At 38.8% G+C, this 14908-nt stretch overlaps 1 protein-coding gene across 2 annotated transcripts; it reads left to right on the forward strand.

Moving 5' to 3' along the window:
- Positions 1-643: 643 nt before the first annotated feature.
- LOC124254373 (coatomer subunit epsilon-like) lies at positions 644-11279 on the forward strand. Of its 2 annotated transcripts, none has more exons than XR_006892469.1 (11): positions 644-786; positions 3071-3234; positions 3785-3887; positions 4329-4378; positions 4691-4744; positions 5203-5284; positions 5961-6116; positions 6668-6737; positions 7190-7264; positions 7661-7733; positions 10889-11279. XR_006892469.1 is itself a non-coding variant. In XM_046688279.1 (11 exons), the coding sequence occupies exons 1-10, from the start codon at positions 670-672 to the stop codon at positions 7712-7714; spliced, it is 924 nt and encodes a 307-aa protein (XP_046544235.1). In that variant the 5' UTR covers positions 644-669; the 3' UTR covers positions 7715-7733; positions 10889-11279. The 2 variants fall into 2 exon arrangements, 1 of the variants encoding a protein (XP_046544235.1); XM_046688279.1 differs by having other exon boundaries at positions 6668-6741; positions 7195-7264.
- The last annotated feature ends 3629 nt before the right edge of the window (positions 11280-14908 follow it).

Here is a 14908-nt window from a genome sequence, read left to right on the forward strand (position 1 = left end):
AAGAGTGCGATATATTAGATTCTTATCATATTTGTACTGATAAGAAAACATAAAAAAAACCCCCCCCCAATGACATGTTATTGTTGTTTATGTTCAATTGAATAGTGTATAGAGTGTGGCTTTATTAATTTGAATGATTGACACCAGAGTCCATATATTTAACATATCTCTGTTAGTAAATAAAATAAATAGCTTTTATCGTGACAATTTTGTTCAAAATAAACATTGTCTATCAACGCTGTCCAAAATTCCACATCGTTTCAAAATGTTCTTTTTAACGCGTAAAAGTAGATATTTAGATATGAACTAGAATTCGGATTCACAATTTACTTTGATTTACTGATGTTTTCAAGAAAAAAACAACGTTGAAAAGAATATTCCAGTCCCGACTTCTGTATACATGGAAATAGATGTGTAAATAATGTCTTATGGGGCACATGTTTGCGGACACTTGAAAATTTCGTGGGTTTTTCGTTTCATTTCATGTCTTGTCTTTCAATGAAGGATGGATCCGGACTCTCATTCCAAGGTGATAGTCTGGGGAGGACAACCTGGTTCCCCGCTGGTAGCACAGGCGCTCCTGGGCAGGCAAACCAGTCTATCCAACGAAAGTGGGAGTGAGTTATTTCCCTTTACCCGGAAGTTGAGTCTTGTACACGTTGGCGACGCATGCGTGTCATTATTGTCAAGATGGCCGGCCAAGACGTAGACGAATTATTTGACATCAGGACATCCTTGTATATTGGAAACTATCAGCACTGTATCAATGAAGCTCAAAAGCTGAAAGTGAGTGTTAGTCTATGAAAATGTGTGGTATTGTTTTTATACATGATAATTGAATTATGGTTTGTCATCTGAGCGAGAATATGGATATATTTTGTCCCCCAGTTTTCGCTCACAGTCACATAATATGTCAACACTCTTTCACCGTATACAGTTGTTGTTTTGGCGGAGTTCACTTTATTATAGGAAAGATTTTGTAGTATGAGTATTAGCTCGAGTGTGTCATGCTTGACCCTCCACGCTTCTCTAGACTAGCTCACCCAGGGGTGGAAATAACTTTAAAATTGCTAGTGTACTCCGGTACAGTGGCACATGTAAAATCACTTGCCCTGATAGTTTTTCCACTATACCAGCTGTTTTCTGGTTGATTTTTTACATAAAGAACACAATTAACATTGGAAAGTCAACTGGACACCGGTACAGCGTGATATACAACCCATTTCTGGTGTCCCCCGCCGTGATATTGCTTGAATATTGCTAAAAGCGGCGTAAAACCAAACTCAGTCATTCAGTGATATACAAATTTGCTTGCCCGACAGAAAAAAACACTGGACTCGGGCGTCGGGCAATGGGTTATTTCCACCCGTCACCTAACAATGTATACAATGCCGTCCGGTGATTCCGCGCACCTAAGCACATTGATCGCAACACAGCAACTAACGTCTCTTATATTTTGTGGTTTACGTGACGACTATAAGATTCTAACGTTGCATTATGCCATACGGTTGACCTAACCGGCGTTCTGACGACATCGCTTGCTGTCCGGTAAATCTGCGCAGCAACTGATGCCCATAACATCCGGCCGGAGATCCGAAGTATGGAAGCGTATTAGGGCAAGATTATGTTCAATAATCACTTCATGAATGTAAGGAAGAGTGCTTCATATTAAATCCAATTATGAATAATGAAGAAAAAGGTTTAAAAGTCTGAAGAAAACAAATTTTCATAAAACTGTCAATTTATCTGTCAATTACTGTTATTTACTTACCTTTAGTGATTAAAAGCCAGTCCCTTGTAGAAATGATCCTATTTCAAGTGTAAATGTGGTAGCAGACGATGTGTACCTCGATATGGAAGTACACTATTGCGTACATGAATATGATGAAGGTCATGTGGTTCAGGAATATGATGAAGGTCATGTGGTTCAGGCACGTAGCAAGCCAATGTTTTCGTGTAAGCCCGATAAGTTGCAAAGCTTCATATTTTGATAGTATTGAGGGCTTGCCCAACCTTTTTAGCAACAATCATGTGTAAGCCCGGGCTTTTTGTATAATGGTAGCTACACCCTGGTGGCTCGTCACTAATCCATTTCTGTACACTATATATACAGTTAGAAATTGCCTTTCACTTTGTTATGAGTTGATTTTTTATGTGCAGTGGTTTTGGTGTCTTTTTCTTCCACTGGTCCTGTGTGATAATAGCAAATGAAAATACCAATCCTGGCTAATTTACCGATCCCTTGATTGTTAATAATAGATCTAAGACCATGTCATATACCTTGGCTAGAATGCAGCCCTGGTCGGTGAAGTCCACATCCTGTGGAGCAATTATCTCGCTATAGTTTGACTGCTGTCATGCTATACCACTCATGCTCCATTGACCTCCAGTGCCAGTCTTCAAGTATCTCTACATTACTTAGGGTTAGGGTCTTATCTTTGGTCAGAGTAATTCAATATACACGATATATCTAATTGGACTGAAACATGTTTCGTCCCACCAGGCTTAGTCCAGCTTGGTTTCCCAGAAGTAAACCGCACACATATTTTGGTCTAATTTGGTGTGGTTCTTATTGGCAAAACCATGTCGGAAGGTTGTTCCTAAGCTTCCAGCTGTTTTCGATCAGATGCAGTGGTTTGCGCACAGGCATTCTATCCCTCTCTTGAGGATGGGTTCGCACACTTGTTTCACTGCATCCAGTAATGCCAGGCACTGGTGTCCTGCTTAGGTACTTTTCCTGAACATACTGAAGTATGAGTCCCTCAGTGTTTTCTGGCTTCCCATTTTGCGTCCTTGATTGACTCGATAGTACTTGTGTGTCTTGGGGTCCATGAAGTGTTCTGAATGTTCACTGTGAAGTGCATATATCTAATCTCCCCATGGTGGTGTATGCCCTTCAACAATCCGTGATGGTTGTCCCCTTGATGACATGTTTCTCAATTGCTGGGATGAGTGTGTTTTGTTTTTCAGGGAATACTGGTAGCTCATCTTTTTAAAACAAATTTGATGAAAAATGTAGAAAAGTTTCATTTTGCTCTTTTGTCTTCATTTTTTTCTTCTTGGTTTCCAGTTGTCTAACCCTGACCTGAAGTTACAGAGAGATGTGATTCTGTATCGTTCCTACATTGCACAGAGGAAGTATGGGGTGGTCCTGGATGAGATTAACTCAGGGAAGTCATCAGAACTCCAAGCTGTGCGAATGTATGCTGACTACATGTCCAGTGACAGCAGGCGGTAAGAAAGACAAGACAAAAATAACACTTGGACCATAAGGCAACAATGGGTGGAAACACTGAACACTTAAAGCATGCGTTAGGGAGGAAGATAACAAAGGGTGGATGGGGGAGTTAATAGATATACATGTTTGTGTTGTGTCAGAGAGGAAAGGGGCTGTGGGGTAGCCTAGTGGTTAAAGCGTTGGCTCGTCAGGCCGAAGACCCGGGTTCGAATCCCCACATGGGCACAATGTGTGAAGCCCAAACTCACTCAGTCGGTCAGTCAGAGAGGAAATACACTAGCTGAATGGATAAACATTTCACCAAGTCAGTAATTTTTGCTATTGTTTTATACCACGCCAACAGTATTCAAGATATACGACAGGAGAAGAGTGTAGTCATGCTAATGTAGCTGTGTTGTCATCTCTCAATGTCACTACTGATAATGTTGTTTAGACAGGTCTAAATTCAGTGGACAATTAATAGGGCATATATATTTGTCATGGTGGTTGATGATTCGATTGTATTCTTCCAGAGTCTGAGTTTGTCAATGGTGTTGTATATTTCAGAGAAGCTGTAGTCAGAGACTTGGATTCCAAGATAAGTGGGAGTGTTGATGTTTCCGACAGTGCATTCCTTCTCATGGCATCATCCATATACTACCAGGAACAGGTGACACTGATCCACATGCAGTGGGTCCTTCTAACTCATGCTCCTATAATGATGATTACAACCAATACTGCTACAGTATTTTCAATGTTGCTTATGAGCTCACTTTGAGTCAACATGACTATAAGTATGACACTTGTAATGTCTTTGGCTACGCCAACATAGATTTCCCATTTGACAGCCTTTGCACTGACTTCTTCTCCCCAGTACCCTTGAGCAAAATGATTAGAACAGCTTGTGTTCACATTTTAAAGATGCTTCTTTACCATGTTTACAATAAAGTAGGGCTTTACATTATGAAAGATTCACAATGGGCACAGTATGCAGAGGTTTGCTGCATCTGCGCTTTTCAAACTAAGTAATAAAAGTAAGCATGGGTAAACATGGCAAGGATGAGATTTGTCTATTTAACTAATTTAAATATCTTTTTTGCCTTCATTTCAGAACTTTGATTCCGCACTTAGAACACTACATCAGTCGGACAGTCTGGAATGGTAAGATAATGTAGTAGTTGTGCTTGAAGATTGATGAAAATGATGTTGAATAAAAGTCTGTTTCTAAATAAATTCAATGTTCATAATGCAAATTATTATAAGGGATTGGTCATTTGTCGAAGGGTGTGTGAAGAGATTTGTCTTTAGGACTGTAGCACATTTTGCTGACCACCCTTCCCCCATGTTATGCAGCATTTTTTCATGATGTTCATAGCAGCTGCAAAAACCTGTAACAATTCTCCATGACCAGTCACCAACATTGAGGTCTGTATGTCTTGTTACCTCACTGACATTGTAGATGGTTTGTTACAGCATTGCTCTTACTGTGGAGATCTTGCTGAAACTGGACCGAGTTGACCTGGCAAAGTAAGACATGTTCTCCTAGAGTTGTCCCCCTTCAACAACATCTCTGTACAACAGAGATATGAGACAAACATATTTTTTAAATTTGGCGTCTGGTATTTTGAATCTATTGTTGGTAATATGAGCATGTAATTGTCCATGAAATTACAGGGTTTTCTTTAATCATTTAATGACAAGAAATAAAAGTGGTAAAACCTAAAGCCAAGGTACAAGGTACATCAAACTGGAAGGGGTGGGAAAGAGTGGGGAGAGGTCATTGAATGGATTACGAATCAAAAGTTCCGTTAAAGCGTTTAACATAGCCACTTATCCACTTGTCCAAATATTGGTTATATTACAGTGTAGAACAAAGTAAAGAGAGTACCATTTATTCCAAATAGAATCCCTGGGCACTTCTCATCACTCCCGAAAATGCTTGCTGATTGTGCAGAGCAGATATGAAAGCTATATCCATTTTTCAGGAAGGAGCTGAAGCGTATGCAGGAGCTTGATGAGGATAGCATCCTTACCCAACTGGCTCAGGCCTGGTTCAACATCTCTGTTGTAAGTACTCTGGCGCATAGATACTCATGGAGTTTATATAGGTCCACACCACTCTACTACTAATCAGGGGTGGAAATAACTTTCAAATTGCTAGTGTACTCCGGAATAGTGGCACATGTAAGATCACTTGCCCTGATAATTTTTCCACTATACCGGCCTTTTTCTTGTTGATTTTTTTAAATAATCAACATAATTAACGTTGGAAAGTCAACTGGACACCGGTACAGTGTGATATACAAATTATCTTGCCCGACAGAAAAAAAACACTGGACTTGGACGTCGGGCAATAGGTTATTTCCACCCCTGCTAATGAATAAAGCATTGTGAATAAAGTATTGTGAGGCTCACAGATACTCAATGACTTTGATTCAAAATACAGTCACAGCACTATGGTGCTTGACATAAGAAGTGAATAAAGCATGGAAACCTCATAGTGAAGGTTACACATGATGGCGAGTTTGGTAAGCTTTTACTGACCATTTGCAGACAACTGACATGTGGAGCTGATGAAGATACTAGTGGAATGTTGCAAAGTTCAGCATCAAATGTCAAACAAGCTGATGTTTCTTTTGTCTTTCATATTCACCCAACCTCTTTAAGTTTCACTTTCTATTAATGTTTCTAACTTCTCTAATGTTCCAATATCTTTCTAATGCTTCTCTCGTTAATGTTTCAGGGTGGAGACAAGTACCAAGATGCCTACTATATCTTTCAAGAGATGAGTGACAAGCATGCCTCCACCCCATTGCTCCTCAACGGTCAGGCAGTGTGCTACATGGCCCAGGGGAGGTTTGACGATGCTGAATCTGTGTTGCAAGAGGCGATGGACAGGGTGAGGAACACAAACACATAGTGGTATCATCAAAGCAGAAATGTTATGATTAAATTACAGCAATAACCATAATAAGTGTCCTTGGTCATTAGAAAACTGACAAAGCTGGTGCTTATAAAACCACTTAGAAGAAGATAATTTATTTTTCAGACAACAATTGGTAGTGGACAAATTTGGGTTGGCCTCAGGGTGAATATTACAACAAATATAGTAGATAACTTCCTAATAACGACTTCAAAGAACTTAGTGTTTGAAATATTATTTAGTTCTGCAACATCTTGATTGAAACCTGTGGTTGTGTGTTCAAGTCCTAGTCAAGATCGTATTCAAGGGTTGTCGGCTCCAAGCCCGAGGGTTTCACCAAACTAGGAAATGTCTGTGTCCTGCATCACTTTCTCTGCCACCACATAACTGAGACGACATAACTAAAGCAGCTGTAATCTAAACTCATTGACATGGTTGGGGTCAGGGACACCTTGTTATCGTGACAAGTGAATTAGTGGATGACGATGTTTCAAACAATGTGTCTCATCTAGTGGGTCGTGTTTCAGGACAGCAACAACCCGGAAACCCTGGTGAACATGATTGTCCTCACACAGCACATGGGGAAGGCACCCCGAGGTAAGCCACATACTGCTGTGTCTCAAGGTTCTGGTTGGCCATGTAATGGTTCAGTGTTTACGGAATCTCAGCTCATGATCCTCTGATATGAGTGTAACCCGTAACATGTCACAGTGATGGTCCTGGTATGAGGTACAATGTATGCTCATCGTTTGGTGACTGTTAAAAATATGGTTGGGGGTTTATTGAGTTAGTGTGAGCTGATCATACTGGTTAGAAGCTAATGTGAAGTCTTCTTGATCTTGTGATATGAAGGTAAAAGAGTCCATAGAGATGAGTAAAATGATTCCTTGTGTGAACTATTTACTTTTTATACATCAGTCGTTGCTACGAGATGTTAACTGACATCAAATGTTTTTTGTGCAGATAAGCAATTTTCAATATGCTCAAGAAACATAGAATTTTATTAGAAACAAATGATTGTAATTAAACAATATGTGTAACTATTTCAGGTGAGCAATCGCTATGTGTCCCAGTTGAAGGACTCCCATCGAAGCCACCCATTTGTTCGGGATTATCTCGTTAAGGTAGGTCACTCTTTGTACAGGACATTATTAGCATAGTGCAGAAGCATATTCTCCTTGTGCTGTAAACTACATCATTCGTTGACAAAGCCAATCTTTGATTAATTGCCATTAGAAAGAAATAAGCACCCCAGTCTTTCCACCATACTATATTCAAACTGTAGCCAGGAATCACCATACTTCCCACCCAAACGCACCTCTCTCTCTCCCAACATCAGGAGCTGACAAGTAGAAGGTTTAGTTTGATCCATGTCTCAGGGTGGATGAATTTGTTTTTCAGTTGTCCCATATAATTTCAAAGGGATTGTAATGAAATGTTAGAATGTCATGTTTATTATATATGATATCATGTTGATGTTCCCAGATATGTCTTTCCTGACCTATATGTGTGTGTTTCAGGAGAATGAGTTTGACAGGATATCTCTCAACTACACTCCATCTGTCATGGCTTGATCAAGACATCTTACTTTAGGTAAGAATGACTTGTGTTTATAACTAGGCAGAATAGATGCCCAGCATCAACCCATTGTTTACACAAGAGGATAATGCAGAATTTGTAAATTATAAAAACTATTCTATCTCATCTTATGCACTTCTGCTTTTGACGGTGGAGTGGAAATGACCTGGAACAAAGTTTTCAGCCTTTCTGAGCATCTCAACCAAATACAACCCTGCAGTTGCAGATAGATAGATAGATAGATAGACAGACAGACAGACAGACAGATAAAATGTTCAAATTACAAGTTATTCAGCAGTGTGCACAAAGATGATACCGCCATCATTGCGGTCATGTGTCCCATGGTTCATTCAGAGTAATGCTGAAATTAACTACCAATACATGTATGTGCAGTCACAAGCTGGTCATGTGGAGGCTGGTGCACATGTTTGGTGGTGGGGTGTGTTCAGGTGTGTTGTGTTCAGTGTTCTTAGGAAACATAGCACAGAATGTTTTCATTGCATCTTGGGTCAAGGGAGGGAGAAGCAAATAGTATGAGTTTGTGATGTAGATACAGGTCAGTCTTATAAGGATACTTATTCCTAGAAATGAAAGGGTTTGTACACTCTGAAATAGCTGTAATATCGAAAATAAGTATCATTTTCTACTTGTTTGTAATGTTCAGAGTCATATTAGAACACAGTTTATACCACTTAAAGGTCACATGCAACGTAAAACACAACTTTGCAGATTCTGATACCTTTCGGTATGGACTTACCGAAACAAATCATCAAAAATGCAAATTCAACTTATAAAATTGAAAAATAACGCGATGAAAAAACCCGCGCGAAATTGGAGTTCAAGCGATTCACTGGTTTCAACAGGTTTCAACAGCTTGGCTGGCGCTCATAGCACGTCGCGCAGTGAAATAGGTTCGCACAACTTGGAAGCGGGCTGTCCAGTGAATACTCGGTGAAGGCTTTGGTGTGAGCTATTTTCCTAATGTTTTGTTGATATCTCACAGGCGCAAGCTTTTTATATGTTATGACAGTAAATAAACTGTTTATATAATTTCATTTGTCTATTTCACCACATGTTCTTCTTACCGATTCACTTTCTCAGTTCGATACTTAAAAGCAATGTCATTATTTAGCGTTGACAGAATTTCTAATTGTGATATAGATATGTCGTTGTCACAGACAAAACTCAATGTCTTGTTTTATTGACACCTGTGTGTCTGTCTGCCTGCCTGCCTGCTAATGACAATATTCAATACACAACTGCGATCACTGACCACATGCAATTTGAACTTAACACCAATCAGGCTATACACCATAAACAAAACGCATTGATTTATGGCACGAGTTCGGTCTCTGTCACATTATGTAATTACACAGACAGGCAGGTGTGATACTTGTACACATGACATGTTATGATGTCTGTTGATTGCAAAATGTTATACACAAAAAATGAGCATGTATTTACAAAACCCAACATCTCTATATATACACACACAATGAGCCGTGAGGACATCTGCAAATGAACCAGCCGTTACACTTGAGTGCACACCCACCCGCTCTGACTGGGTTCGGTATCCCGGCTGCTTCTTTTCTTGGGAAGTAAACCCAAGTACACAATATTGCACTTTTGATTTGCGATTGTACGCTTATAATTTTGTTTATATGTTTTTTCATAACCAGCAATGTATATTATATGTCATGAATAAGTGATAATTGTGTTTTATAACAAGTTATCAGTTTGGTTTATGAGAATTGATGATATATAGTATGAGCAGAAATTATTGAGAATTTTAGGAATATGTTTAATTGGATTTCTAGTATAAACAACCTTGACCAGCTTGGTTTCATTCAAGAGAGACAACTTCGGTAATCCTTTTTCATTAGTTTGTGAAGAGTTATCCCCCTTTGTTTACTTGCTAGCAGACGACATTTTCAGTGATCCTCAGTATGGATGATTTAGAGAAGAGGAAGTTGATTTTAGAGTATTATAACAAGGACATCAGATCAGCTAAAGTGATTTCAAGTAGAACAGGCATCCCTTTGTCCACTGTTTAACGTGTTTTGAAAAATATTGCAAATGGATATGGCACTGAGCACCAGGGAGGCGCAGGTAGGCCCAGAAAATTGACTGTCGGTGACAGGAGGCGGCTTGGTATTCTTGTTTCTTAAAACAAACGAAGGAGTTTAGAAAACTTAAGGCTGGATATGATTGATAGAGGAACTCTGGCGCTCTGTAAGGAGACAATTTGTACTGAGCTGCATGCAATGGGTTGGCAGAAAAGTCTAGGAATTCCATCACTGATCATGAAACCTGAACAAAAGGAGCGAAGGTTGAACTGGTGCTTACAGCATAGAAATTTTAACTGGGACAATGTGATTTTCTCAGGTGAAAGTTGTGTGTGGCTGTTTCCTAATACACTTAAATTCTGGACCAAACAAACTGAAAAACCTTTGTATCAGCGCCCAAAGTACAGTCCGGAATTTAACGTGTGGGTTGGCATATCTGTGTTAGGGGCAACGCCCCTCTGTGTATTTGAAGGGAATATGATACAGTGAGCAGTACACAGATATTCTCGAGGGTAATTTACTTCCTTCTGCTCACGTGTTCTGTGGAAATGTTTGGATTTTCCTGCAGGACAACGACCCAAAACATCGTTCAATGCATTCACAGGCCTGGTTTCGGACCGAAAATATGACATTATTAGATTGGCCAAGCTATAGCCCTGACCTAAATCCAATAGAAACTGTTTTTGGACTTATGAAAGAAAGTGTCAATAAGAAAAATCTGACAAATATTACTGAAATGAAAGTAGAGGTGGTCCGATATTGGGACAGCATGGACCACGACTTTGTAACTTCTTTGATCAGTAGTATGCCCCGCCGCATTGAAGCCTGCATTGCTACCCATGGTGACTTGAGAAAATACTAATTGTTCACCTGTCTTTGAATCTGGAGTTATGTTCTGCTAATATTCACATTTAATACGTAATGAGTGAAAAAAATATAAAATCACAATCTTTAAATTCTCAATAATTTCTGGTTGTGCTGTAAAATAATGTCTTACGACTTTTCGCTTCTTTTTATGTATGTATTTTAATGTAGCGCCAAAAGCATGCTTACAAGCGTGGATATGTGCATATTATAAATGTAATATTATTATTATTATTGCAGGGAACGAATCATGGGCAGAAGCTTGTTAATACCATCCATCATCTCAGCTGTGTATAATCTTCAGCCACTAGCCATTACAACAAAATACATCCTTTGTGAAGAGATGTTAATGGAGTGAAGCTCTATATGAGCCATTAATGTTGCACAAGATACACAAGGGGGTATTTGTGTACAGTCACGGTAGAAAACACTTATTCATGCAATCATTAAAGTCATTTCTTTTCTGTTCTTAACAAACTTCACTCTTTTGTGGATTTATGAAAGTCCCCTGCTGAGATGTGAGGCTGACTTGTAAGGCCTCAAAGGGTATCTTGAATACAGAATTCAGATTGTGTTGGACAATGTATATTTATTCTGTTGTATCCTTGTAATAAAATCTTTACATTTAAAATGAATTTGGGTTATTGTGAAATACTGGTACTCTACTTTGTGTTTTTGTCTCTTGGAACATCGTCACACAGAGGTTATTTCACATTCCTTGCCGCTTGAAATAAAGTCACAACATATTAACCAAGCTACTTTATTCAGACTTTAAGGCCTCGTAATATGGTATGGTTGTACAGTGAGATCATTTAAATGTTTGGGTTCTCTTTAAGAACATTTTTTATCAATGATAAGTCTCTGCATGATAATAACTTACAGAATTTCATCCGTGTGGGAGTATTGATATAAAACGAAGGTACATACAATTTTCTAAGAAACTCATAACACGGACAAATGAGAGTAATGTGATATTCATCTTGTATCTCATGTAAATGTGGTAGCGGATATGGGTGAATGTTGGTGGGTGGGTGGAGCGCACACAACACAACGCTACTCGTGGTCACAGATGACAGCCATTTTATTTATCCATTCAGAGGAATGTTTGAATTACTCACTGTGTGGCAATGAGTGTAAACAAGCTCTCATAGCAGTCAAGGATCATCAATCATCATGGAGTATTCTGAATAATAAGATCCTCATTACAATCCAGAAATGCTCCACGAAAACACAAAATCGTAGTGATCTGATCCTCCAGAAAGATCTATGTGACTGCCACCTAACAGACAACAGGTGGCAAGCTGACCAGAGAAACTGAGGCAGAGGGACAAAAGAAGCTTGTGCAGAGTGTAAGCGTATGGGTCAGAACCTGGCCTGACCCAGTAGGGTGGCCATTGTTAATTGAGTAATTGCATAAGTGCAGGGATACATTTAACTGAGAGGGTTTGTTATATTTTATCTGTAAACCTAAAATATGACACCTATACAACATAAAATAACTGTATACAAGTACTTAAAATTGAAACTTATAAACTATGAAACTAATAATGATTAAAACATGACTTGGCCACATAAACAACAATGTGTGCGGGTTATATCATTTACGTTACCATTGTTACATTGCCTATACTTCTGGACTTTGAGATTATGAGACTGACATCTTAATTTAACAAACAAACTTGATAAATCTTTAGGTAAAATATCTGAAGAAATACACCATTCAGCTTCAAAGACAGTTGACCGCCTCCGTGGTGTAGTGGTTAGAGCGTCCACCCGAAGAGGGGAAGGTCGCGGGTTCGATCCCCGACCGCGTCATACCAAAAAGACGTTAAAATATGGTACTTGTTGGTCCCTGCCTGTCGCTCGGCATTAATGGGTACAACAAGGACTGGTCGGCTCGGAGTCAGTATAATGTGTCTGAGTGGGGTATTCATGCTTCACTGCGGCATGGTATCTCAGTGGGCTAGCACTATAAAACCAGCTTCAGTCTGGGCTAGTACAAGCAGCCGTACATACACATACACACGCATGCACGTCGTCATATGAGCGAAATATTCTCAAGCACGACGTTAAACCCAATTTCACCTCACCCCAAAGACAGTTTTAAAGGATTTACAGAAGGAAAGATGATGTGACTTGTTTAGTCTTGTATGCCAGTCTTGAACATTTATTTCAATACAATGCTTTTTAAATGCAGACATAAATAGGGAAATATCGCCACACTCTTGATTTATCCAGACATGTGAAAAACCTGTTGTGAATTATAGTGTACGTACATGGGAGACCCAATTCTGGCTACCATTTTCATCATGCTGCTTCAACATTTGATAGCATGCTGGAGGATATCGTGACGGGTGTAAACGGATGAACCGACACAAATTTCTAATACAATTGCAATAGCATCTTAGAACCTGTGTGTATCTGCCAGTATCACCCAAAACAGCTATGGTAGCAGATTTCTTACCGATTGATAAATATTTCTTTATGAAGTTATTTTGAACCTTTTCTAGTGAATCTCTGAAACAGTTTTCCCACATTTCACTGCCACATAAGGCTATAGGTGCTATTTTTGTATAAAAAAATATCCATGATAGTTGTAAACCCAATATTTGGGTAGTTACGTAACAAATGATAACTCGGAAAACATGCACGCTGTGCTTGTAAAGCTATATTTTTCACAATTTCTAGACCAGATTAAACGGGATTAGAAAATGACTCCGAGATATTTATAGTATGTTGTAGCAACTATTTCCTTTCCTCCAAAATATCATTTTTTTTATCTTAAGTACCCTCCTTTTCTAAAAACTACAACATCCAATACTTCTCTAGATTACCCTCAAAACCCCACATTATACAAAATGGCTCTAATATATCTCTGTAAGTTAGTTGGCGAGTCTGCTATCAGGACTACAAGTCTGCAAACAATAGTATTTCATTACCTCAATACAATCATTTACAAATATACCATTACTGTTACTTTCAACAAGCTGATTTATAAAGAAGATAAACAGAAGCGGACTGAGCATACGACCGAGCACACAGCCCTGCATAACTCCAGAGGAAGTGTTGAACGACTGCTCTGCATCGACCTGATCGAATAAAGGACAACACATTAGAATACATACTTTCCAACACCTTATAGGTCTTACCATGGACACCGTTTTTCCAAAGAAGATGGAACATTTTCCTTAATCCATAAAAGCCGCGTAGAAGCGGTGTTTAGGTTTTCTCAAGTATTTTTGTACAAGAGCAGTCAGTGTAAAGATATTATCAACAGTAGAATATACATAACGAAATCCTGCTTGTCCTTCATTTAACAGTTTATTGAATTCAACGAATTATCGCAGTCTGCATTCTAAAATAGATGTAAAAACTTTACCTATTACACTTCAAGAATAAAGAATAATGACAAGTATTATGGATATACAAATTCTTTTATTCTGTTGAGGCGACGTTTCGACATAGATTCTAATGTCGTTGTCAAGCAAGTCACGTTTCGACATAGATTCTAATGTCGTTGTCAAGCAAGTCACTGCTTGACAACGACATTAGAATCTATGTCGAAACGTCGCCTCCACAGAATAAAAGAAGTTGTATATCCATAATAATTGTCATTATTCTTCATCAACTCAACTTCTAAAATGCCCATCAAAGAAGATATTACACTTAAAAGGGAAATGCCTCTATAATTGATAGGATTGGAAGAATCACCGCTCTTATACAGTGGCACCAAGAGACCAGTACTCCATGATTCCAGAAAGATTCCGGTGTCCATGATAGTAACAGAGTATAATCCCGATAAGGATGAGAATGGTCAGAGTAGTTATGTTAGCAGTGTGTGGATCTCCAATAAGGTCAATGTAGGGGTACACCTACACTTAGTAATGTTAACTTGTCTTTGAACTAAGGTGTGAATTACAATCGGACTATCAGAGAAATCAGAAATAAGACCACAGCAGAGTTATCATTTTGACATTGGTTGGATTATTAGGTGGAAATATATGGTCATGGTAATATTTTGGGATAAATTTTAAATGTGATGAAATGTTGCATTTTTAAAATAACCTTGGATTCACACACACAGTACTCACTATAATACCATAACATATTAGCAGGTGTATTTCATGGGCTTTATTCAAAATGCAGCACTTCCAAAAAGTACTGTGCAGCTGACATGACTATCAGATTGTGATGAAAACTCAGTCTAAGTAAACCTTGGCTCAGTATTATTCGTTACACTGCTATACTGAGTCTAACAAA

The sequence above is a fragment of the Haliotis rubra genome, unplaced genomic scaffold (genome assembly GCF_003918875.1).
Source record: "Haliotis rubra isolate DU_JTF1 unplaced genomic scaffold, ASM391887v1 Scf115, whole genome shotgun sequence".
Lineage (NCBI taxonomy): Eukaryota > Metazoa > Mollusca > Gastropoda > Lepetellida > Haliotidae > Haliotis > Haliotis rubra.

What these genes read in the sequence shown, in the direction of transcription:
- LOC124254373 (XM_046688279.1), top strand. Translation starts at nt 670, where the DNA reads ATGCGTGTCATTATTGTCAAGATGGCCGGCCAAGACGTAGACGAATTA. An exon ending in TGCAAGAGGCGATGGACAGG is followed by an intron (nt 6,117 to 6,667) that starts GTGAGGAACACA and finishes GTCGTGTTTCAG; the next exon opens with GACAGCAACAACCCGGAAAC. An exon ending in GGGAAGGCACCCCGAGGTAA is followed by an intron (nt 6,742 to 7,194) that starts GCCACATACTGC and finishes ATTTCAGGTGAG; the next exon opens with CAATCGCTATGTGTCCCAGT.